Genomic DNA, 24103 nt, shown 5'->3' with positions numbered 1-24103 from the left:
GGCGAGGAAAGCCCCTTATACTTGGGAGCGGCCATGTATGAGGTGTTTCTGGGTGTTTCTCCTTCTTATCTGCTTCGAGGTCTTGATAAATTGTGTCATTTCTTTGTTTAGAATCCAGTATTCCCGTAATGACCTGTAAATGCAGAAAAAAAAACTCTTTCCAAAATATTGCTTTTTTGAATTGCCTGAAAAACCACCTTATGCAAGCGTAAAAAACTTTTTAAATTCATGCGTTTCCATTGGGCGTATTTTTAATTCGCAATTTCAATTTGCGCAATTTGAAGCGTAATGGAAACGCTGCTATTGTGACACAAACAAAACACATTTTGATGCACTGTTAGTCCACCCAAAAATGAAATTTTTGTCATCATTTACTTACCCCCCCCATTTTTATTGGCCATTAGTGTAGTTTTGTCCCGCATAGCTGGCAACCCTGATTGGGCCCCATTGATTTTCATTCTTCAAAATATCTTTTTTTCGTGTTCCACAAAAGGTTTAGAACAACATAAGGTGAGTAAATGATGACCGAATTTTCCTGTTTGGCAAAATGGATGACTAGCATGTTTAATGGCAAAGGTTTGAACCCGCACAATGTTTGGAAAATGTTTGTTATCGTTAGTTACATACTGACTGAAAAAATTATGTTTATGCATAATAGTAGGCTATACATCCTGCTGCCTCTTTTTTTGTACTCTTTTTGGACAGTCAAAAGTTCAAGGAAATTTACATTTTTCTTAATACAATCTCCTAAAACAACACAAACAACATAAAACCTCTAAATCCATTCAGAAGAATTACGGCAGCTCTCAACACAGCAGAGCTACACAAATTAAAAGCTCTTCTCTGCAACAACAGGAAATCTTCAAAATGCAGCTGGCAGAAGCAAAAAACAACCTCCCCCCCCCCCAACTCGACGTGCAACACTTGCACAAATAAGAGAGGAGTTCCCTGGTGGGTACACCTGCAAAACTGCCACCATTTTTACACCATCAGGAACCCTTGCAGATGGCTCTTCAGTAACGACCACCATTCCCAGTAACTCACCCCAAAATGCTGGATTCGCCATGTTTATCCATGAGCCAAAAATCATTCAAGGATGTTGTGGTTGAGCTGCTGTAGTGCAGCGACGGTTGCCGACAACAGGAAAAGAGAAATATTACATTAGTGCAGTGCAGTGGATATGTATAGATGCTCTATAAAAGAGGCTAATAAATTTATCTTGCTTTCTTTGTTTTGTCCAGTTTCCTGAATGTGGCTTTTATGGGATCTATGACAAGATCCTCCTCTTCAAGCACGACACCAGCAGCAATAACATCCTGCAGCTGGTCAAGGCAGTGTCGGATATCCAGGAGGGGGACCTGGTGGAGGTTGTTCTGTCCGGTGGGTAATACAGTTAACCAGCAGCTTAAAAGACATTCAAATTTGCAGCAACAAAGCTGGTAGAAGTCATTTATTATCGAGATTTGACGATTTCTGCTGACATGAGTCACTTTTGGCCTGTTTCCCCCATTTTTCCATTTTTCCCATTATTGTAATTTGAATGAAATTATCATTCTTGCTTAAATTTAATTAAAATTTTAAAATGATTCATTAAATATAATTATAATAATGTTGCTACTACAGTAATAAGAATATAAAGAGAGTCTAAAATAGTACTAAAATGACTAAAACTGAAATATAGAAATATAGAAATATATATATATATATATATATATAGCTTTAATCTATATTTCAGTTTTAAAAATATATTAAAAATGACAAAAACTTAAAGAGAGAACTGAAATATGCAAATCAAAGCTAATTCAGAAAATATGAATTAATGCTATAATATGATATAAATAATGCTAAAATAACACAACAATAATGAGAATTAATAACTCATAAGTAAAATATTTAAATGCAAAAGAGTCCTCCTTTTCTTTATGCCGAATACTGCATGTTTTATTCAATTTTCAGATGAAGTCACAGTCACACAAAAAATGTTTTTTTGTATTGTATTTACCTATACAGAGCAACACATAGAGATATTATTATGCTGTGACAAATGGAAGCACTAGAACATGAATCCACAGGCTTTGTATTCCTGTGAAGATTGTGTTGAGCCCTTTTAATATCAAAATGCCTTTCAGAGGCAAAAACACAGTAGTGAATGGATATAAATCAACAGTATATGACACAAAGTCATTTTTCTGAGAGTTGACACATTTTTCTGTAATGTTAAAATGGCTGTAAAGCCAATAGCCAAAATCTGAACAATAGCTGTTTGGCACTATCACTGTAAAAAGTAATACGCTCTATCTACTCAATAAAATTGTAGCAACAGATAACAAGCAATATTATTAATTAAATTCAACGTATAAAAATTGTTGAATACAAAAACCCACAAACTGACATACAATGCAAAGAGTCAATCTGGCCACCTAAATGAAACACCGAGCACCATAATAGTGACCAAACATTTTCAATCTGAACCTCTGTTAATCCTTGTGTTTCTCTTTGCTTCAGTGATTCTGCTTGTTATCATCAGGCGTCTTCAATGTTGGCAATAGAAAATAAAGAGTTCTTAATTCATCTTTGACATCTGTCTGTTCAGATATTTTTGTTTAAATTTTACTCGTTTTAAATGGTTGACATCTAAGGAATTCATTTGATTAATTCTAACTCAATTCTATTTGTTGAATTTAACTAATAATACTGTTTGTAATCTGTTGCCAAAATTTTATGGAGTAGATATAGTGTATTACTTTGTACAGTGTTCATTGAAGAAATAGATTTGACCTGATTAGATCATATGAAAGTCCCATTCGGCCAATTTTGATCACTTATCTGGTAGAGAAACTCACACAAGCTCCAGTTAATTGTGAGCCCGATGTCCGAGAGCCAAAGTGGAAGATCAAATGTAGCTAATCAGCATAGAAGTGTTTTAAGAGGATGTTGAAATAATAGATTTAATAGAGCTGTATCTCTCACTCCAACTCACATGGCTTCATACACTGCAAATCACATAAATGTTCATAATTTACATAAGAATATTTTCAGATTTAGACTCAATTTGCTACCTAAAATCAGTGTCCATTTACTGCACATTGTCCTTAAACAAGGTTTGAATGACATTTGATTTTTTTTGTTGCTTATTCCACAGCTGCTGCCACATTTGAGGACTTTCAGATTCGGCCGCATGCATTAAACGTGCACTCGTATCGCGCACCGGCATTCTGCGATCACTGCGGCGAGATGCTTTTCGGCCTGGTGCGTCAAGGACTCAAATGCGATGGTGAGGACTTGTTTTGTATTCATCATACTTGTGTTCATTAAACCGTAGCTAAATTTATTGTGAGTGGCCATTTGATTTTATCTAGTATATTTCCCATGACCTAACTAGCCCACTTCCATCTAATATGGACATAGGCATGTCTATGGATATAAGTCAACCAAGTGTTCTTTTTTTTTTGCCCTCTCACTGTCTCCCCCTGCAGGCTGTGGACTGAATTACCACAAACGCTGTGCCTTTAGCATTCCCAATAACTGCAGTGGGGCGAGGAAGCGGCGGCTGTCCACCACATCCCTCACCAGCAGTCAATCTCTGCGTCTGTCCACCTCAGAGTCCCTCAGCAGCATCAACAGCAGTGTGACATCTGAGGATGCCAGCCTCATACGATCGCACACCCAGATGGTACAGGACACACAAACACTCAGTTTCATGTTTCCACAAAATTTGAATCAAGAAACATACTGTATGTTCTTTAATAAAAACAGAAGTTGTTGAGGGTATGAATTAAAATAAAAATATAGTCACTTTGGATGACGAGTCTGCTAAATGAATACATATAAAAATTGCACATCTTGATTTCAAGTATATTCTTAGAATAAAAAATTATATATATATATAATAAAATAGGGTACAAATAAAAGTAGTTCATGTTAACTAATGTAATTAACTAAAGTGTTACCGATATTTCATATAATATCTCTGAAATGTAAATATAATGTTGGTCTCTCTCCAGCCCCGCACCCCCAGTGAGGCCCGGCGCTTTTACACTGGGCGGCCCGTCCACCTGGACAAGATCCTCATGACCAAAGTGAAGGTCCCGCACACATTCGCCGTTCACTCATACACGCGCCCCACCGTGTGTCAGTACTGCAAGAGGCTGCTGAGAGGACTCTTCCGCCAGGGACTCCAGTGCAAAGGTCTGACAGGCCCGCTCAATACATTGCCCAGACTTCACAAATTGGTAAAACAGAACAGTTAGGAATGGGATTTGTTCATGATGTATTATTGAATTTGTCATTTTCCTGCATATTGACCTATACAGATATTGTACCAACAAGGTGATCAGATTGATTTAGTAGGAATGATCGGCTGATTGTACATTATGCTGCTGCTTATGTGGCTACTCACTAAATAACTAAATAAATGCATGGCCATGAAATATTGAAGTTCAAATATAAAAGCTTAAATTCAGCATCAAATCAGTCAATTCAAGTTACATTTATTTATATAGCTCTTTATACAATACAGATTTAAAGTGATGATGCAAACAGAATTTAGGCCGTGTGTCCACCTAGGCGTTTTTTCCAGCTGCTAGCGTATTTTTTCAATTGTTTTCAATGGGAACGCGCGTTTTTTAAATGCCAGGAGCGTAGCCCTTTCACACAGGACGCGGTATGCGCTACGCTATGAAACCCATTTGTTTCAATTGCTTGTGCCGCGCGAGGACTGCGTCAACCAAAGGGCAGACGCAGCGGAGCGCAGCTTGCGCGCACGCCGCGGTCAAAGTTCAAAATAGTTCAACTTTTGTCGCTGCGCTCTGTGATGATTACCCGCGCGACCAATAGCAACGGGGCATCCAAACAATCGGAAAGCAAAATGGATGAACAGCTATTTACTGAGTTGTAATTTCCAGAGCTATACTATAGACCCCTTAAAAGTTTGTAAACATTGCAACGTTTCCTGGTGGGCGGGGCTTAGATGGAGGCAAAAAGAGACGCTGGATTCAGTGTTGACAAGCGTAAGCTAGCATGTTTTAGGAGGGATTTATTAAACATAGATGCAAAAGAAGGTTCAGAACTGTCCGAATATGTACAGTCACAGACTCTGTGGGACCGTGACAGCTATTTTTGTAAATTAACTTAAGTTTTGGATATTTCCTAGACAACATATGAATTACTTTCGGGTGGTTCGGGGAATTTTGTCAAGGCTTATTGTCTAATGTAACCTAACGCTGAGTTAACTATGATTATGGCTAGCAATGTGGATTATTTTAAGAGACCATTCAAAGGATGGCACACACATCTCGCTGTATGTTTGTTTAACATTTAAGCTAGCTAGTGCGCTGAAAGTTGGCAACTTTTCACCTATAAAACAGAAACTTGCTGATTTGTACTAGATAAAACCAACACACCATTACATATGCATCGATTATTTTACCTGATATGAAGCGTGCACTGCAAACACGAGTATTATTTATGATCGTCTCCATCCAGTCTGTACGCCGTATTGCTTTCAACCACAATTATCTTTTTGATTTCTGTGAAGGAATGTCTGCCGGGATCTGGTAAAACTTTAGTTTTGAACCAAAAGTCCTGTTCCTTCTATTCTGGTAGCCAAAAACACAAAAAGATGACATTTTAAAGTCAAAACCTCAAACTTTTAGTGCGCCTGCTATGAGTTCTTATTTATGTTTTGCCTCCAGCTAGAGCGGTGACGTCACAGTGACGTAGGCGATTAAGGGGTCCTATTAAGACCTTCCCTGTGTCTCAATCAGCTCCCTAGTTCAGTAGTCAGGGCACTGACCAGGGAGTCGGCCATTTTAAGGGCTGTCTCAATCGCAGAATCATTCCAGGGCACTGAAACGTTCGCTCCCTGAAAAGTCCCACAATGCACCGTGAAAACCAGGGAGCATCGATGCTCACTATGCTCCCTTAACGGAAGTTCTGAAGCGCGAAACTTGAATCACGTGAGCCAACTCACTACACATAACCATACGCGATAGATGTTTTTAAAAATACAAACCGTTATTTTATTATATTTCAGCATAAACATACATTGCTAGACAGGTAATGAACATAATCTAGCTAACATTTATAATTTATTCACGGCTGAAATGTTGCACTTATATTTAACAAGCAACTAATTAATCATAATGTACTTTAAATAACATTACAAGTAATGTCAGAAAATATCAGCTCTGTTGTTGATCATAAATACCAGTAGTGATGTTGTACAATGAGGACTTTGTCACGTTGCCGGAAATAGAGTCATAAGTGTCCCAATGTGTAGTGAACCAGCATCTTTTACTGTCCTTATCAGTGCCCGAATTCGTGTACACGATATACTGATTCACGAGCTCGGGAGCTAGGGAACTGATTGAGACACACCCCTTATTTACCAGAGAAACAAGCGCGCCGCCATCTTTATAAAATTGTCTTTGAACTTCCGTTTTGCGGTAGCTCTGTACATTTCTATGGCATCGCTGTCAAAGAATAATTAGTTGGTTAAGTGGATTTACTTGTTGTAGAGTTAATGAAAGTTATCATGAGCATTGTTATGTTTAAAGCAGATGTCTTAACAAATGTCAGTAGATCGGGAAGATTTTAAAACGAGCAGTTCATTCATAAATGTAATATCGCTGTGGAAATACAAACCGGAAGTCAAAAGACAACGAGCGCAACGATGAAAAGGGGCGGGGCTACATACGGTCTATCGAGTCTGGGAACGTGACGTCAGCGACGCATTGCATTCTGGGACTTCAGGTCACCGTCAGTACAGTAGAGACTGGGAAATAGTTGAGGAAGATGTTAAAATTTATATTATACAGTTAAAAACATATTAGAATGGTGAACGCTGGCTGTGCTATGAACTATCTGCATATACTGACCAGCGTGGAAAACGGATGTGAAATGAAGCGCCATTTTGTCCCATTTTCGGGACATTCTAAAACGCTTAATGTGGCGTAATGTAAGTAAACATCATACTAATAGCCCAGAATTTGAACGCAGCGCGTTTAATTTCACGTTAAACGCTTTCCTCCCATAGAAACTATGTACAGCAAAGCAGATGAGCCCAGAATATGAACAAAATGCGTCTTATTACACGTTAAGTCACTGTCCATTAAGCGTTTTCTTTATGGGAGGAAAATGCGTATGTGTTAAATGTGTTGCGTTCATATTCTGGGCTTATCTGCTTTTCTGTACATAGTAAACACCAAACTAATAAAGCATACTAAGTTTAGTTTGTTAATAACACTGTTTTAGTAAATTAAGCCACGTTATGCATTTTCACATTATGCGTTAGAATGTCCCTCAGTCCTAGTACCGAGCCTTGTGGTACTTCATACTGAACTTGTGATCGATATGACACCTCTTTATTTACTCCTACACACTGCTATTTCAGCCAAGGTGGACCCAAGATTATTTATAAAGCAATCTAGTGGTATAGGTGATAGCAAAATAGGTATAGCAATATAGTGGTAGATGTGATAGTTCTACCATATTTGTAACAGGGAGATGGTTTTGCAGCCTTGGCTAAACGAAGTATACACGAGACAAGATAATGAAATCAGCATATTAGAATGATTTCTGAAGGATCGTGTGACACTGAAGACTGGAGTAATGATGCTGAAAATTCAGCTTTGCATCACATCACAAATCCTATACAGGGTTTCTGCAGGTTCTTTAAAAAGTATAACAAAAGTTTTTAGAGGTCTTAAATTTGGGGACGGAAAAACTTTGAAAGTGAGCACTGCATCTTTCAAAGTCAAATTGCTGTTGCATGTTCAACAGGATTGCTGTTTCAGAGCATTTCACAATCAGTGAATACCGCACATTTATGCCTAACAATTGCTTATGATATATTATATGTTGTAGATGGTTGTAAGAGTGCTTATTTATGTCTTTCATAATTTTAAAAATAAGCAGCTGGAAATAGTAAAGTGTAGCCTTTTCAAAATAAGAGTTCTTGTGTATTTTGGGCTTGTTTGATGATTAAAAGTCCCTCATTATGCATCTTTTTTTCCTGGCTATTATTGTTATTTTCGTTACACAATAAACAGTATCTGGCATTTAAATCAGTGCAAACTATTGCATCTTCTCTCTGGGACACCCCATCACAGGAAAGAAATACCAAGAACATTATTTAAACTAGATTTATTAGTATCGGCACAATGATTTTTTTTTTTTATTGCCTTTCTTCAAAAGCACACCAATATTGATGGACCTCTACTACTATTGATGTATGAGAACATAAACCAATTTCAATACATGTAAATACTGAATAAAACATGTATTGAGTATTTAAACTTGCAGCTACCCTGTTTTACAGTTTAATTGTAAAGCGCTTTGGGTGTACATTAGTACATAGGAAAGCGCTATATAAATGCCTCATTCATTCATTCATTCATTCATACAGTTGAATGTGAGCCCCATCCTATTTAATTAAGTAAACGAATTTGAGATAACTGGTTTATTTTTAAATGGGTTTGTTCTGTAACGGCATACAATATTAATTTTATTTGTGGCCGTATTCTAAAATTGTGGCCAATTTTTATTATTTGATTTGAAAATAACACTTGTTTTATTTCTTTTAGACTGCAAGTTCAACTGCCACAAGCGATGTGCATACAAGGTCCCAAATGACTGTTTGGGGGAGACTCTTGGTAATGAGTGTGAGAGAAACATTGTTGAAATGACAGACATTGTTAACACATTTGGAATATTTGCACTGTGTGTTGTTTTTGCAAACATGCAATTATTGTTTGTCACTTCATGATGCTTGTATGTGACTTTTTTGACCTCTTTTCCATCTGTACTTCTCACAGACATATTAAGTCCAAGCACAGATGCGGAGGTGCCAATGGACTACAGTAATGAGTATTCTGACACTGATAAGTCTTCTATGATGGACGACTCAGATGAGGCCTGTAGTATCCCTGGGTCTTTCTCCCCAGACAGCGGCCAGGATGGAGCCAGTGGAGACCAGAGGTTGTTTGACAGGTTTAAGAGTGTCTATTTATACCAAATGCAAATAGCCCGCCTTGTTGGCCGAGACTATTTACACCAACTCCACCCACCAATGTCTGATTGAGACAGACAAAATTACAAAAGAAACCCATCTGATAACAGGAGCAGTGGCGTTGAGAGTAAGGGGCCGTTCACATGTCGTGTCTAAAAACATGGTAAACGCCGACCACACAGCTTCCTCCTTCTTTCCGAAGAACTCAGAAGCTTGCTCTCTCTTGGTGTCTGCCATTGCTAAGCAACCATGAGCTGCACTCTCCATGACGACAAAGAAGTTTCAGCAAAAATCTCTTGTAGTAGCTCTACTACTAAATTTATTTAGAAGAGGAAGAAAAAAAACAGCTGTTCTTGGCTGAGCTTGCAATGTTGTTACAGAAAGGGTGAATTTGATTGGTTGGTTCTTGTCACATGACCTACAGTGTGCTTGTGGCATTCTGAAAAGTTGGTATTTTTTAATTTGCTACGGTGTAGACGCACCTGAAAACAAACGCGTCACACTGCATGATCGTCGTAACGGCGTCACTCTCTATTGTGAGAGAAATATAGAGCAAAGAAATATAGAGCTGAGTATCATCAGCTTAATAGTGAAAACTAACGCCATGCTTCCTAATGATATATCCCAAGGGTAGCATGTACAGGGTGAATAGCAATGGTCCTAGTATTGAGCCTTGTGGTACTCCATACCGAACTTGTGATCGATATGACATCTCATCTAAGTCAAGTCAATTCAATTCACATTTATGTATATAGCACTTTTTGCAATACAGTTTCTAAGCAGCTTTACAGTGATAACAGGAAAATAATGCAAGTTTGTTTTGGCTGTACAGCAGCTCTAGAAGAAAATAGTGTCATTGTCCAGCTTAAGTAAGTTCAGTGATAATTGAATTCCTTTGTAAAAAGTTTATATTAAAAAAATAAAAAAGAGCGTGCTTGTTGCGCGTCTACATTTAAAATAATGAGCTTGCGCTCACAAAAGACATGGCATGTGAACTTGATTTCACCAAGTGCAACATATTCTTGGATCATGTTAGGTTAGGTTTAGGGTAGGGATATGATTAGGACTAATTTTTGGTCAGGAATTTTGTTTCAGGTATTTAACAGGCTTATTGTAAATAGCATATATCTTTATTTACACTTAATGTAAACAAATTGCCTCTGTCTAAACTGAATTGGAAAGTATAGTAATATTTTTATGGATTATACAAATCTTACACACCAAACAATTTGTAGTCATGAAAAGGTCACATTAAAATTAGATAAAGCATCTCTATGGAGCCCTTCACTTCCAGTGTGAAAATTCGATATGCATTTTTTTGTCTCATACTGTAGGTCAGTTTTTCTGTTTGTCTCTGCAAAAAAAAACCCTGACTTTTCGCAAACTGTTCACAGGCAGTTAATGCTGCTTTGTTGTGTTTCTTTTGGTATGAATAGACTTTATTTAGCAATTGACTTTATTCAAACAAATGCCTATGTACCTCTACTGTATGTCTGTCACACAGACCTCATGAACATATGTCCTGACTGTTGTGATGTCTCTCCCCAGTGCTAATATTCCTCTGATGAGAGTAGTGCAGTCCATCAGGCAGACCACACGTCGTTCTAGCACGGCCATCAAAGAAGGCTGGATGGTGCACTACAGCAACAAGGACACACTGGTACTTCCTCTTACTGCTGGCTGACCTGAAAGAGACAGTTCACCCAAAAATCAATATTATTCACTCTCATGTCATTCCAAATCCATATGACTGTTTTTTTTCCCTGTGGAAACCAATTGGTGATCTTTTGAAGAACATCAATAGATCTGCGCCACTTCAAAATAAAATGCATCAATTATCGATGTGTTAATTAAACAAATAAAACTCTAAATAAATAAATACATTTCTCAAATTTACAAATAAATAGATGTATTTAACACTTTAATATTTAATTGTTTTATATGATTTTCAGTGCATCATTGATTGATTTTAATTATTTTTATATATGATATTTACATATTTATTAGTTGCTTTTCTTTATTCTTTTGTCAAATGCTTTTGTCTACACAAGCATTTGGCTAAACCTTTTTTAAAATGCCTTTAAAAATCAGGTATTAGTGTATTATTTTATTACAATTAACTGATATGTTAAAGATGAACTACATAAAGAGTTTTAAATCTGTCTGTTTGTCAGTTTGAAAAATCATTTATCTATTATTTTTTTATGCTTTTAATCAATAGTTGATTATTCATGACTTCAAATGACACTCGTAGTCTATAGAGATCTGTTGTTGACTTTCACGCTGACAATGAGCTAATTTAATACGTTTAATAATGCATTTATTTATTGAAATATTGAAATATTGAAATATTACTTTTTGTACATTTAATAACTTAACTTTGAGTAATTTGGCACTAGCAGTGGTAGTTTTTAATATTTAATATTCAATAATTTATATTTATTTTATATATTTATTTTGTCGTTTTGCATCTTGAAATCCCCAGTCCATATCACAAATTATCTGAAAAATAGTTACAAGGATATTCTACAGGTTTGGAATGATAAAAGATGAGTAACTGAAGATATTTTTGCGTGAACTATTCCCGAGTTTTCTCTCTACTCTTTACACTGTCCTTACCTCACTTCCAAACATCGCTATTGATATTTCTTTCTGTGTTCTGCATCAATCTGCACACTTTCACTATAATATCAGCAAATCTTCAGCTTTTAAATCACAGCCTATTCTGGGTGTCTCCTGCAGAATTACTATTGGAGTGGGTATTGATTTGTAAGAATGAATAGCCGTAAATGTCAGTCATAATGTTCGATGCTTCTAGACGAGTATTTCCACAAAGAATGGGGAAAAATTGGCTAGGCATTTTCTCAGCATAGATATATTGACCTGTTCTCGGCCTCCTGTAAAACTTCTCGATTTCTGTGTAGCATTTAACTTACTCCTCTAGCCTTTTCGTTCTAACTTTCCTCCTGGTTTTTCTCTTGCATCCTCCTTTTCTCTTCAGCTCTGTTTACCCTTCGCTTTCTTCCTCCTGTCTGCTGGGGTGAAGCTGACCCCCAGCACCAACTCCTTGTTGACCTATGACCTCTGACTTCTCACTCCACCCTCCAACAGAGGAAGAGACACTACTGGCGCCTGGACTGCAAATGCATCATCCTATTTCAAAACGACACCACCAACAAATACTACAAGGTACAATCTCCATTTATGGTTTAATGACTGTTTATTGACACTATGAGCTAAAGTGCACATGAAGAAGGAGTTAATGCGTGTGTGGAAATGCCACATTACGTTTTGCATTATGCATTCACAGTGACAGATGAAGCATGAAAATTCTGGGTTCATGAAATAATGCATTACAAATGGTTTTCACACGCTCTTTGGTCATTTAGGTGACTACACTACAATTACCTGGTCTGGTGTATCATTTCAGTTAATTATCGAAGATCCTGCTGTGAAATTAACCTCTGTGCACTTTGTCTGAATGATAGAGGGTCTAATTTTCCTCTTTTGTCTGCCTCTGCAGGAGATCCCGCTCTCAGAAATCCTGGAGGTACGGCCGGCGGGTGACTTCTCTCTCGTACCTGCTGGCACCAGCCCCCATTGCTTTGAGATTATGACGGGTACCATGATCTACTTCGTTGGCGAGGACCCCAACACCACCCCGTCCCCGTCATCCAGCGTGTCTGGCCTGCCCATCTCCATCACCCCCAGCAGCGTTGCGCCCAATAGCGGGGTGGGACGAGAGTTTGCCAAAGGCTGGGAGACTGCTATACGTCAAGCCCTCATGCCAGTCATCTTCCAAGACAACCCTCCAGCAGAAGGTCACACCCCTCACCGTAAGTGAGAAAAGTGTGATAGTGCTTACATAATCATGATTCCCATGCACAGTAGGAGGAATGTCAGTATATGAAACCTAAACAAATAGTTTGGTTATGTGGAGAATTTAGTTCTCGTCAGTAATATATAATTTTTATTTGTACTATTTAGAAATACACCGATCAGGCATAACATTATGACCACTGACAGGTGTAGTGAATAACACTGATTATTTCTTCATCACGGCATCTGTTAGTGGGTGGGATATATTAGGCAGCAAGTGAACATTTTGTCCTCAAAGTTGATGTGTTAGAAGCAGGAAAAATGGGCAAGCGTAAGGATTTGAGTGAGTTTGACAAGGGCCGAATTGTGATGGCTAGACGACTGGGTCAGAGCATCTCCAAAACTGCAGCTCTTGTGGGGTGTTCCCGGTCTGCAGTGGTCAGTATCTATCAAAAGTGGTAGAAGGAAGGAACAGTGGTGAACCGGCGACAGGGTCATGGGTGGCCAAGGCTCATTGATGCACGTGGGGAGCGAAGGCTGGCCAATGTGGTCCGATCCAACAGACGAGCTACTGTAGCTCAAATTGCTCGAGAAGTTAATGCTGGTTCTGATAGAAAGGTCTCAGAATACACAGTGCATCACAGTTTGTTGTGTATGGGGCTGCATAGCTGCAGACCAGTCAGGATGCCCATGCTGAGCCCTGTCCACCGCCGAAAGCGCCAACAGTGGGCATCAGAGCTGGACCACGGAGCAATGGAAGAAGGTGGCCTGGTCTGATGAATCACGTTTTCTTTTACATCACATGGATGGCCGGGTGCGTGTGCGTCACTTACCTGGGGAACACATGGCACCAGGATGCACTATGGGAAGAAGGCAAGCCGGCGGAGACAGTGTGATGCTTTGTGCAATGTTCTGCTGGGAAACCTTGGGTCCAGCCATCCATGTGGATGTTTCTTTGACAAGTACCACCTACCTCAGCATTGTTGGCTGTGGCCTCTTTCAGCAGGATAATGCGTCCTGCCACAAAGCAAAAATGGCTCAGGAATGGTTTGAGGAGCACAACAATGAGTTTGAGGTGTTGAGTTGGCCTCCAAATTCCCCAGATCTCAATCCAATCGAGCATCTGTGGGATGTGCTGAACAAACAAATCCGATCCATGGAGGCCCCACCTCGCAACTTATAGGACTTAAAGGATCTGCTGCTAACATCTTGGTGCCAGATACCACAGCACACCTTCAGGGGTCTAGTGGAGTCCATGCCTCAATGGGTCAAGGCTGTTTTGGCAGTAAAAGGGGGATGAACATGATATTAGAAAGGTGGTCATAATGTTATGCCTGATTGGTGTACATAAAAAATGCAGTGAAATTAAAAAAAATATATATTAATGATGAGCATGCTTTCCATTTCTGAAAGAAACTCTCTTTTTTTGATAAATAGAGTTAAAAGTAAAAAAAAATGTCTAGTTGGTCTAATTGTCTGAACATGTGACAATTCTGAAAGGCTGAAATTCTGAAACAGGTAATGGTATGGCTAAATGTTTTATTTATTTATTTATTTATTTATTTATTTATTTTAAATAAAATAAGCAGTGAAACATTTATTTTATTTTATTTTATTTTATTTTATTTTATTTTATGAATGACCAAAAGAAAACTCATTCAAAAAAGTCAAGATTTTTTTAAAAATAGTTTTAACTTGAAAAGTATCTTTTACTCTCACATGTATTTAAGATGCAATAAAAGCATTTTTAGTGCTTTTTCTTTGATAGTTTTACTACTTGACATTTTTAAAAATTAAATTAAGTCATTAAAAAATTATATCAATATTTTTCAAAAACGTTTCATACCAACATGAATACAAAAATTACATTTCTAAGAACTTGGAATACAAGTTTTTATTTATTTAATTTATCATCCTAGACACTTCATTTGTCATTGTCCCTTATATGAGTATAATACTGAGATTATAAAGCGAGCCTAATTTGTTTATTAATCATTTTGACTTTCAGGGCAGGCATCAGTCAGCATCTCTGTGTCTAACAGCCAGATACAAGAGAACGTGGTGAGTGAGTGATCTTGACCTTTAAAGATGCAATACGTAGTGTGATGATTAAGATGATGACAAAGATGATTATGATTATGATAATGATAACTATTAAGATAATAATGATGATGATGTATCCAACAGGACATTGGAATGGTGTATCAGATCTTTGCTGATGAGGTTTTGGGTTCTGGACAATTTGGTGTGGTGTATGGAGGTATGTCTATGACTGCAAACTGGATTTTTTTTTTGCTTTGTGGTTGCTAAGGTGAATTTGGTGGTGTTCAGGAAGATTGCTTTTTTCCTACTGGTCCAATTCAGAAGAGCAAACCCCCAAAACGTTATGATTTTCCAGATAGAACTCAAAGTCTAATTCAAAAAATACTCCAAATCTCTTATCTGAAGTATGAGCAATAGCAAGCATCACTAATGATATTATGCAAGAATGGATATTTAAAAAAGATGCTACATATACAAATCATTATCATTTTCCCAACCCACACAGGAAAACACAGGAAATCTGGTCGGGATGTAGCCGTGAAGGTAATCGACAAGCTTCGGTTCCCCACCAAGCAGGAGAGCCAGCTGAGGAATGAAGTAGCCATACTGCAGGTGACCAGCAGGGGGCGATAGAGAATCAGTGATCTCATCACTCATGGCACTGTGTGGCTAATGAGTGCCATTGTATTGACTGAATGATAATGAACACATTTCACACAATGCTGCTGTGTGGCCTCTGATTGTGAGGACACCTAACATGAGGTCATGAATGCAAATAAGCGACAACAATGTGACTCACTCAAACGCATCTCTTTATCTTGTCCTTTCTTTCTCTCTCAGAGCCTGCGACACCTGGGTATAGTGAATCTTGAGTGCATGTTTGAGACACCAGAGAAGGTGTTTGTGGTAATGGAGAAACTTCATGGTGACATGCTTGAGATGATTTTGTCGAGTGAGAAAGGACGACTTCCTGAGAGACTCACCAAGTTCCTCATCACGCAGGTTAGCACTTTGGTTAGAGCATAAAACTTGCTTCTTAGAAGGGACGTTTCTTAGAAGAGCCATTTATACCAAGAATGATAACTGTAAAGTTTTAATAATCATTCTAAAGGCCAAAATCAATAAATATAACAATAACTATATCAGCATCCAAATCGATCTGCCACTTTAATGCTTGAGCTCTTTAAAGAAGGATGGATTCTGATTGGCTGTTAATGTTTTTGTCCTTCATCAGCTGAAAGACATCATTCTGAAAGGGATTCCATTGATATTGTTCTTTTGTGTCGTTATTATTATAGTTGAAGTGTGAACTCTGCTATTCTCATAGAATTTTAGGGATAGTTCGGCAAAAAATGAAAATTCTGTCATCATTTACTCACCCTCAATTTGTTCCAAACCTGTATGAATTTCTTTCTTCTGCTGAAAACAAAGATATTTTGAAGAATGTCAGTAACCAAACAGTTGATGGGCCCCATTGACTTCCATAGTGTGCCTATCCCTTTATGGCTTGTTCACATCAAGTATGATCACTATATTATTTATCCAAATGTATCCTCTAAAATCTCAGAAGGTACATTGTCTCTTACTTTCTGGTCATGTCATAAAATTTGGCCATTCTGGCAGGGTATATTTGAATTCCTCTTAAAAGCATATAAAATTGATTTGGCACCTGGCATTTTTGGGGATACTTCAAGTATAGGAAATAAATATTTATCCCAGGCTGTTTCATTATGCATGATCTTAGCAATGAAGGCAGTTTTACAGAAATGGAAATCTGAGTCTGTGCCCACATATAAAATTTGGCTCAGAGACCTAAGTAACGTGTTACCCCTCGAAGAGTTGAGATATAAGTTAGCAAATAGACCCAAGACATTTATAAAAAATATGGAATCCAATAAAATCATTACTTTATCTTAATTTATAACTTCTTAAAGGCTCAGTGGTCAAGGAATTGCTTCAACAAGTCTTAGATACTGTCTGTTATTTTAACTAGGAACTACAGTAAATCCGACAGTTAGGTTAATAAAGATTGTTACCACCTATTGTTTTAGTTCCTCTTAATGTTAATGTCACAGGGAACGAGTGTGTAGGTGTCATTTACATTTTTTTTTCTATTCTTCCATTCTTTTTACTTTTGTTATTCAGTTAACTTATTTCCACTGACGTGAATGAACAGACGTACTGTATGTGGGTTGTCGAAAGTATGTAAGCATATGGTACGAGTATGTGAGTATGCATGGTCATGTATGTGTATGAGCCAATGATGTGACGGGTCATTTTTTTTATCCAAAGGCCTTAATAATAATAATAATAATAATAATAATAATAATAAAAAACAAAGATATGACATCCAAAGTATGTAAGGTAGTACAACTAGATCTCCTTTATTGAATCCAAAAGGTTTCAATTATATTTTGCGACATAAAAAGGTATTTTAAAGACTTTGAAGTGTCAAAATGTCATTCGGTTTAACTGTCCAAAGGCAAATACAGCCATTTCATTTGAGATTAAAATATCTTAAAATGTAATAAATGTATATATTTTTTATTATGGCATGATTTCATAACATCATATATCAACATAGTGCAAAATGATAGTAAAATTATGTGTAGAAGTCATTGCTTTGTTATGAGAAAGAATGTCTGGAAAAATGATGTCATTGATGTCATTCGGAGTAAGACCACATGGACGTGAAGCAAAGTAACTAACTCTGTCTTAACTACTTGAAAAATTCATGTTTTCACTTGTTCATATGCATGTCCCGAAACATCAGGTCATTTGGTACAACCGCTATAAAACATGGAAAATGTTGTAATATTTTAAAAACTTGTGCTAAATACAAAATGTTTGATTGTCCTTTTGCTAGCTAGCTAGATATCAGCCTATTAGCATAGTTTGAAAATATCGTCATTTGGTATAACAAAAAGTCTCATTCGGTAAAACCGAAATTTTGGTTAAACCAAATGACTTCTTTTGGTGACAAATTTTGTCCATCTTGTAAAAAATGACAAAAGCAGTGTTAATTGATTATAAAAACCACATAATCTCATTGTTAACACTTCATAAAACTTCAAAATTAATTATACCTCCATTAGTTGTTTTTTTACACTTTTAAAAACCTTATTCATCAATGACCCATATATGTATAAATGTGTATGTATGTGGATATTATTAGTATGCATTCTTATCATGGTAATTTTATTTATTCATTCATTTTTTTTTTTTTTTCCCCTCATGTTTGTATATTCATACATTGAAGTCTTGTTTCTGAAACTTATAGTGGTTGAACATGTTGTGATCGCTATTCATGGTTCCCTTTTATGAAAAGCTAAAATAAAGTATTAAAAAAATATAACAATTAAATAAAGAATAATCATTCTAATTCTATGAGAATAACGCCACAGCTATAATGATAACAACACAGAGGAACGATACATTTGGAATCACTTTCAAAAAAATTTTTTTCCATCTGATGAACAAAAAACTGTTAGCAGCCAATCAAATCCAACAGACTTTAAAGAACTCAAGCATTTAAAGTGGCAGGCGGCAAAGCTGCAGTGCATGCTTATAATAAACAGAACGTCATCGTCTGTTGGTGTGGACACTAATATAGTTATCAATATACAGTAGTTAATGTCTTTGTTTTGATGAGTAACATTTTTTTTTGCACCAATATCTTCTCTCTAGATTTTGGCTGCTCTGAGGCACCTTCACTTCAAAAACATAGTGCACTGCGATCTCAAACCTGAGAACGTGCTATTGGCATCAGCGGATCCTTTCCCACAGGTCAGAGAATTCACAATTTGAACATGTCAGCACCCCGACAGAGATGCATGGGAAACAGTTTCTCTGTTGCATAATGCAAGGTTTTATTTCTCCTTTTTTACCCTTTGTTGACTCTTGTGACAAAACACTTCTCCCCGCCCACGCTGCATTTTCACAGGTGAAACTTTGTGACTTTGGTTTTGCTCGCATCATTGGAGAGAAGTCTTTCCGTCGTTCTGTCGTGGGCACGCCGGCTTACTTGGCCCCTGAGGTCCTCCTAAACCAGGGATACAATCGCTCTCTGGACATGTGGTCTGTTGGTGTGATCATGTATGTTAGCCTGAGTGGAACGTTCCCTTTCAACGAGGATGAAGACATTAATGATCAGATCCACAATGCCGCCTTCATGTACCCGCCTAACCCGTGGAAACAGATCTCTCCTGAAGGTACACTTATAATATTACACCAAATAAATGCAAGCACCTCATTTGTTGTACAATAAAATGTCAGGTCAAATTAAGAATGAAAGTATACGAAAAGTTAAAAGTGCTGAATTAAGAACATTTTGCGTGGCTATTCCTGGAAATTTACTTCATAACAACAAAAAGAAATTTGATGCATTAAAAGCAGGCTGATGGTTGAGTCGCTCCATCCGCCTTTGATTTTCTGTCCACTGCTGTAAATCATTTAGCTCCAATCAATGCAGATTTTGTTTGTGTGATCTCCGTTTCTCCATAGCTATCGACCTCATCAATAACCTGCTCCAAGTGAAGATGAGAAAACGCTACAGTGTGGATAAGAGTCTCAGCCACTCCTATCTGCAGGTAATGCCAATATCAGACCAGCCACATTCATGCTATTAATGGCTCTTTCCATGAAAAGGGTGCCAGATATGGCTTTCTGAGAATATTGTGTTTTCTTTGTGCACTTAAAAAAGAAATAATAAAAATAATTGTGAAATAAGACTTATATCAGATTACATTTTACATATGCTGTTATATTTTAAATAATGCTGTCAAATTGATTAATTGCGATTAATCACATCTAACATAAAAATTTGTTTACATAATATATGTGTGTGTATATATATTTTAATATTTATATATATTATATATGTCTGTGTGTATATGTATATACACACAAACACATTATGGGCCCTATTTTAACAATCTAAGCGCATGGTCTAAAGCGCATGGTCTAAGTGTCCGAATCCACTTTTGCTAGTTTAAGGACAGGAAAAATGGTCAGCGTGCCAGGTGCATGGTCTAAAAGGGTTGTTCCTATTCTCTTAATGAGTAATGGGTGTGTTTTGGGCATAATGTGCAATAAACCAATCAGCATCTCATCTCCCATTCCCTTTAAAAGCCAGTTGCGCTCACGCCATGGTGGATTCGTTATTTACATGGCGGAATTTGCAAGTGGAAAAACTGAACGCTTCTCTAGTGAGGAAACGGATTAAACGGTTAAAGTGCGCCATCTTTCTACGGGAAAAGCCAGATTCCACCAAAACATTTTTATTTTTATGCACACAATAATACTCTTTTACATTGTAATCCTTTTATGTTTAATATCTGACATGTTTGTGTGCTACTGCACGTCCCTGTGTGTGTAACAATCAGATTGTATGAGCGTTGTGCGCTCTTTAAACAACAAAACAAATATTGCGCCATTGATTTTAGACCAGGTTTCAGTTGGTCAGTGGCGCAGTCTATTTCAGTTGCCTCAAAATAGCAACACGCCAACAACGCACCTGAACACACCTCATTTTCAGACCAGCACGCAATATATATTATATAAACAGGAACTTTTATGTTAGATGCGATTAATCGCAATTAATCGATTTGACAGCACTAATTTTAAAATAATATATTATGATGTTTGGATCTTTATCAGCCCTCTGGTTAAAATTTAAGGCATGCCTAAATACAGTTACAAAAAAATAGTTTCACTATTTTCTGGCTATAAACAACAAGAAAACATCTGAAAACATTTTAATAAATTATTTCCCATAAATTACAGAATTATTACTATAATTTGATCTATTATATATTATATTTATATACATACTGTTTGTATGGGATGATGTACAGTCAGTCAGTTGTCAACCCAAAATAAACCCTGATAGAATGTTTAGGAGACCAACACAGTGTTTATTTTAACATTTTTTATTACCTTACTTGTAGAGATGGAGAAACAAGCACAGCTGTATGTAGGAAACTATGTAGGAAATTGCCTGGATGAGCCGTCAGTTTGATAATGTTGCTATGGACAATGGTCATTTTTCAGAAATACATCACTGATGAATGTAATGACCAATCAAGATCAAGTATTCCTTTATATTATATTATATTATATTATATTATATTATATTCACACGAATATTTGAAAAAAGGTCCGTAATTATGTTAAAAGCAGAGGAAAAAAAGACAAGGGTGAGATGAAAAAATTTAAGTATGGATTTGCTGTAAAAGAGAGTTTTATGTTTGAGGAGCAAATTACATTAAGGACAAATAAGCTCCCTAAGTAAAGCGCTTTTAGACACCGCAAAACAAAATGGATCATCATTAGCAGTGGCGCCCTTCTGTCTTTATCATCTCCTTACGTGCTCTCCCCCTCCCCCACCACCCCCGTCTGCTCTTTCAGGATTACCAGACCTGGTTGGACCTCCGAGAGCTGGAGTCAAAGCTCGGGGAGCGTTACATAACCCACGAGAGCGACGACAGCCGCTGGCAGCAGTACGCCCGTGACCACACGCTGCCCTACCCTCCTCACCTGGTGCCCCCGCCACCTGCGTCCGACGACGACGAGCAGGAGGGCGCGGAGGACGCTGATATGCAGGGGCTGACAGAGCGTGTTAGCATCCTTTGAAGAATAAACTGACATGCCGGACGAGAGGAATGAAGAGAACCTGCCAGAACTTTAGCAACTTTTAGTGCACCACGAGCGTAGGATGGAGGTAGTTATGTAGCCCTCTGTATGAAAGCGTAGCTTCGTGTGTCTTTGGTGGTCAACAGCAGGCCCTCTGAACTCTGACCTCCTTCAGCCAGAGGACTGGCGATGACGTGTTTCTGAAGATGCAGATATTAGGGTCGAAAAAGAACTGTTTGGATCCCTGCACAGGCGCAAAGTCGAACTGTTTGTTGTAGGCCTGTGCGAAAGAATTTCGGCCAAACTGTTTTAAGGAAACCCTTATTTAATTTGACTGGTTTTGGGTTCTCCTCACACAATTGTACGTCTTTCTTAAGGTGCAGTCACATTTACCACTGTTTAGCAAATTTTCGTGAGCAAAATCCAGTCATTTCAATAGGAATCCACGAAATCAGGAATCAAGATTTTCCCTCATAGAATTCGCAACGAGTTGGTCACACAGATTTGCCATGTTTTCCAACAGAAAAAGTTTGAAAGTGACTTCTGTGTGAGCAGTGCTTCATACATTGTTTTTTTTTAAATATATTTTTGGCTTTTTTGATAGGACAGTACAGATCAGACAGGAAAGCATGGGGTGGGATCGGCAAAGGACCTCGAGCCGGGAATCGAACTCTGGTTGCCGGAGGCACAGTTGCGCTATATAGGGGTGCATTTCCCAAAAGCAACTTTAGCTAACGGTCGCAAGTTCCAACGTTGCCAACATAGTTGAACGATTTGGAGTTTCCCGAAACCATAGTTCCAATGAACAGCGTCACAAACTAACATGGTTGGATTTACAGCTCTGGAGCTGTGGTTAGAAGCATAGTTTCTTGTAAAACTGACATGTGGACTTAAAAAGATCATGGCATAGATAGATCTTGTGCATAATATGCTGACATATGAGGGAACCCGCAGTTTATCAAACCTCAAATAAAGCAAAACGACAGGAAACAAGTAGTCCTCAGTTCGTTACAGCAACATGTCAAAAAACAACTGGACTCCAGGAAGCGAAACTCAAATATGCAGTTATCGTTTTATGTCAGTATGTTGAATTTTGGGGTAAAAATCATACCCTGTATATTTTATTGTTATGTATTGTCTTCACAACTCATCAATTACATATTTTCCATCTTATATTCTGCATAATTGGATGTTTTTAAATAAATACTGACAAAAACTACACACATTTTAGGGGTGGACGATATGACAATATATATAACATTGATATAAGTAATCACCCGGATTTAGACCTACTTATATTGTATTTATAAAGCGTTCACAGGCAAATTTTCTTTAAAGGTGCCCTAGAATTAAATATTGAATTTACCTTGGCATAGTTGAATAACAAGAGTTCAGTACATGGAAAAGACATACAGTGAGTCTCAAACTCCATTGTTTCCTCCTTCTTATATAAATCTCAGGCGAATCTCAACATAACACAGACTGTTACGTAACAGTCGGGATCATTAATATGTACGCCCCCAATATTTGCATATGCCAGCTCATGTTCAAGGCATTACACAAGGGCAGAACGTCTGGATGTGCACAGCTGAATCATCAGACTAGGTAAGCAAGCAAGAACAATAGCGAAAAATGGCAGATGGAGCGATAATAACTGACATGATCATGATATCATGATATTTTTAGTGATATTTGTAAATTGTCTTTCTAAATGTTTCGTTAGCATGTTGCTAATGTACTGTTAAATGTGGTTAAAGTTACCATCGTTTCTTACTGTATTCGCGGAGACAAGAGCCGTCGCTATTTTCATTATTAAACACTTGCAGTCTGTATAATTCATAAACACAACTTCATTCTTTATAAATCTCTCCAACAGTGTGTAATGTTAGCTTTAGCCACGAAGCACAGCCTCAAACTCATTCAGAATCAAATGTAAACATCCAAATACAATACTTACAAAATTAGACATGCTGCATGACGAACACTTTGTAAAGATCCATTTGAGGGTTATATTAGCTGTGTGAACTCTGTTTATCCTGTTCAAGGCAAGCGCGAGCTCCGGGGGCGGCGAGCACGAGAATTAAAGGGGCCGCAACCTATATATCGGTGCATAGTTAATGATGCCCCAAAATAGGCAGTTAAAAAAAAAGAATAAAAAAAAAATCTATGGGGTATTTTGAGCTGAAACTTCACAGACACATTCAGGAGACACCTTAGACTTATATTACATCTTTTAAAAAGACTTTCTAGGGCACCTTTAAATGTATTTCCTCTGCGTCGAAATCAGGCACATATAAATGTCAGGAAACATGATTCCTGGCTGCATGTCAATATCCATGGATTACTTGATCTTTGGTAAGTTGTAAAGAACACTATATCGAGTCCAACCTTAAGTTTAAACTGATAATTATTTGTTTTACTCGCATTTTCACAGTTTCCCGGCTTGAGGGTGCGTGTTCCGTCTGAAAAGTGGCATCAGTGCATACCCTCTCTATTGTTGAACTAACGTGGTTTAAACAACAGAGTTGTGTCCCATTTTAGGAAACAGTCGTGACTAGCTAGTTAGTTTCTACAATGATCCAACGTATTATGGTGCTT

The 24103-nt window shown here is 37.6% G+C and overlaps 1 protein-coding gene across 1 annotated transcript in view; it reads left to right on the top strand.

Moving 5' to 3' along the window:
* The window catches only part of prkd2 (protein kinase D2), a 47314-nt gene extending 24819 nt beyond the window's left edge, over positions 1 to 22495 (top strand). The window contains exons 2-18 of the mRNA XM_048161165.1: positions 1242 to 1380; positions 3143 to 3274; positions 3477 to 3673; positions 4005 to 4188; positions 8586 to 8654; positions 8817 to 8979; positions 10559 to 10670; positions 12122 to 12199; positions 12534 to 12846; positions 14838 to 14890; positions 15017 to 15089; positions 15378 to 15484; positions 15713 to 15874; positions 18560 to 18658; positions 18816 to 19083; positions 19376 to 19461; positions 21281 to 22495. Of these exons, the coding sequence (XP_048017122.1) occupies positions 1242 to 1380; positions 3143 to 3274; positions 3477 to 3673; positions 4005 to 4188; positions 8586 to 8654; positions 8817 to 8979; positions 10559 to 10670; positions 12122 to 12199; positions 12534 to 12846; positions 14838 to 14890; positions 15017 to 15089; positions 15378 to 15484; positions 15713 to 15874; positions 18560 to 18658; positions 18816 to 19083; positions 19376 to 19461; positions 21281 to 21505 (2460 nt within the window). The 3' untranslated portion in view covers positions 21506 to 22495. The remainder of the gene's footprint in view (positions 1 to 1241; positions 1381 to 3142; positions 3275 to 3476; positions 3674 to 4004; positions 4189 to 8585; positions 8655 to 8816; positions 8980 to 10558; positions 10671 to 12121; positions 12200 to 12533; positions 12847 to 14837; positions 14891 to 15016; positions 15090 to 15377; positions 15485 to 15712; positions 15875 to 18559; positions 18659 to 18815; positions 19084 to 19375; positions 19462 to 21280) is intronic.
* Positions 22496 to 24103: the final 1608 nt, after the last annotated feature.

This window comes from Megalobrama amblycephala, linkage group LG16 (genome assembly GCF_018812025.1).
Source record: "Megalobrama amblycephala isolate DHTTF-2021 linkage group LG16, ASM1881202v1, whole genome shotgun sequence".
In the NCBI taxonomy this organism is placed as follows: Eukaryota; Metazoa; Chordata; class Actinopteri; order Cypriniformes; family Xenocyprididae; genus Megalobrama; species Megalobrama amblycephala.
This window is presented reverse-complemented; position numbering and strand designations above follow the sequence as displayed.